The sequence below is a fragment of the Apiospora phragmitis genome, assembly GCF_038363925.1.
Source record: "Apiospora phragmitis strain CBS 135458 chromosome Unknown utg000006l:1.0-5683423.0:1.0-5690449.0, whole genome shotgun sequence".
In the NCBI taxonomy this organism is placed as follows: Eukaryota; Fungi; Ascomycota; class Sordariomycetes; order Amphisphaeriales; family Apiosporaceae; genus Apiospora; species Apiospora phragmitis.
In genome coordinates this window covers 4,297,834-4,300,089 of record NW_027117404.1, presented here as the reverse complement: position 1 = coordinate 4,300,089, position 2,256 = coordinate 4,297,834, and the positions used below count along the sequence as shown (strand labels likewise).

The 2,256-nt window shown below is 57.4% G+C and overlaps 1 protein-coding gene across 1 annotated transcript; it reads right to left on the bottom strand.

Moving 5' to 3' along the window:
• Window positions 1-297: 297 nt before the first annotated feature.
• On the bottom strand, window positions 298-1,991 carry PG994_006545 (uncharacterized protein; the record flags this gene model as incomplete). The annotated part of the gene is given in 2 exon segments (XM_066857954.1): window positions 298-325; window positions 340-1,991. 2 exon segments carry the CDS (start codon window positions 1,989-1,991, stop codon window positions 298-300), a joined length of 1,680 nt encoding a protein of 559 aa, XP_066717223.1.
• Window positions 1,992-2,256: the final 265 nt, after the last annotated feature.

Sequence of the window (2,256 nt, the reverse complement as noted above, 5' to 3'; positions counted from 1 at the left end):
AGTATCGAAATCGAATGAGCTGCGTCAATAAGCCGGCTGTCAGAAGGAGTTGGATTTCGGTTGAAAAGATGGTGGTACATGAATCAGCCCCTGTAATCAGCTGGAAGTGGACGTGGCCTGGAAAAACCACCATGGACAAGCATTTGGGGGCACATGACAGCGTTCTGCCGTAATAATATCCCTAACATTTGGACACATTCAGCGAGAAAATACGAGTGGTGGTCATGTATAGCTTCAGCACATCAAAAGTTGTATCATTGATGTCTACCATCCCTCGTACATACCATTATACGGGCCCTACACCAACTCCTGCTTCTTGGCTTTACTCTTGATGTAAACCTTAACATCTCCCCGTGCCCAATGATCCCTGAGCCGCTGTACGAAGCGACGACGCCCGGAACCTTGTACGACCGCGGTCCCGCGAGCGTCGTGATGTCGAAATTGAGCAGCACCAGAGCCAGCGACGAGAAGACCTCTCGTTTCGCGAAGACGCGGCCGGGGCACATGGTCCGACCGCCCCCAAAGGGGATCATCTTGGCGCCGGTGGCGCCGGGGCTGAACGCGTAAGGCTTCTTGCTGACCTTGTTGGACGATTTCTCATCATAAATAACCCCATCATTACCGCTGGGGTCGGCCGTCTCCTGGCCGGCACGGACCAGGAACCGCTCGGCGTCGAACTCCTCGACGGGCGCGCCAGCGTAGCCCGTCGGGTCGTAGTGGTTCACGTAGGAAGGGGCCATGGCGATGGTCCCCTTCTTGATCAACAGCGTCGTCTGGCTGTCTTCGGTGGGCAGCTTCATGTCCTGGTACACGGCGCGGGTCACCAGCACGTCGACGTAGAGGCGGAGGACCTCCTGGAACAGGCTCTGGAGCAGAGGCTGGTTGATCAGGGTGGGGAGGTCGAAGTCCAGGTCGCCGTTGGGGTCGGCGGCATCGACGGCCTCTTGTATCTCTTTCATGATGCGGGGGAGGATGTCGGGCTTCCTCGGGTCGAGAATGTGCATCAACATCCACCCGGTGGCGGGCACGGCATTGGCGTTCAGTGCGAACAGCAGGCCCAGCTCCATACTGGCCCGGCCCTGGGCGCTGAGCTCGAGATCCTGGAAGAGCGCCTCCCGCGCACGGACGAGTCGGCTACCCCACCGCGGCTCCCAGTCTTGGTCTGGAATATCAGGGTTGGGCGTCTTGCCAGCCATGTCTCGGTCATTAGCCTTGACCCACCGAGTCATACCCTTCACCACCCTCTGCTGTGCGCTGTGAGGTTCACAATTGACAAATTTGGGGACCCCGAACAGGAGGTCTAGGAATCGGGGCTCGAAGTCCCAGAACTCCCGCACGATCTCGGGGTACTCGGTGAAGATGCGCTCGCCGAAGAAAGAAGTGGCCGAGGCCTTGAACATGAAACTGCGGAGCCATCCGTAGAGATGGACCGCCTCTCCCCTCTTATCCGCTGGGCCGGAAAGGCGGAGGCTTTCCTCCATAAGACCCTTCTTCATGACTCTGGCAAATTGACGCAAGAGGACATCGGCTCCGGTTGGCCGCAGAAGATACTTACTGGACACCTCGTGCTCCAGGTGGCGGCCGTGCCCAACGTACTTAGCGTAGTCAACATCGCTCGTGCCCAAGCCCTTACACATCATGTCCCTGATCATGGTCTCGCTGTTGGCGACGTCAGGCTTCACCTTCAGTAACGCCTGGACGGCCGTGGTCGAGAAAATGAGTCGTATATTCCTGCCAGCAAGTTTCATAGACGCACCGCCATGGGCTCTCGAGTACCACAATAGAATCTTGGAGAAGAACAGGCCCGGCACCGGCGTCAGGAAGCCGAAGACATGGCCGAGCCATGGGATGCTGTGTGGGAGTGCTGGGGGTTCCTTTTCGAGGCTCTTGTCCCGAATGGCGATTTGATAGAGTAGGTTCGTCTTCAAGAAAGTGAACAAGCAGATGGCGGCGAGTCCCAAGGGTACTGCAAGGAGGACTTGGAAACCCATGTTCAAGGAGATGGGGTGGGCTGCGCAAGGGGTACACAACTTGTCGTTATACACTGCAGTCAAGGTGTAGAAAGGAAGGTTCAGAGCTCAGATCTGGGGCTTGGCAGCGACATGGCTGGGACCATAGCTGTATTTACATATCCGCCACTTGCCTCGGCATCTAGGGAGGGCTGAACTCCGAGCGGCATCCTTCATTAGACAGTGGCGTGTTCAGACACGAACGGCGACCCGCCACCATCGAGCAACAGTGAAAGCGATTGGGTAT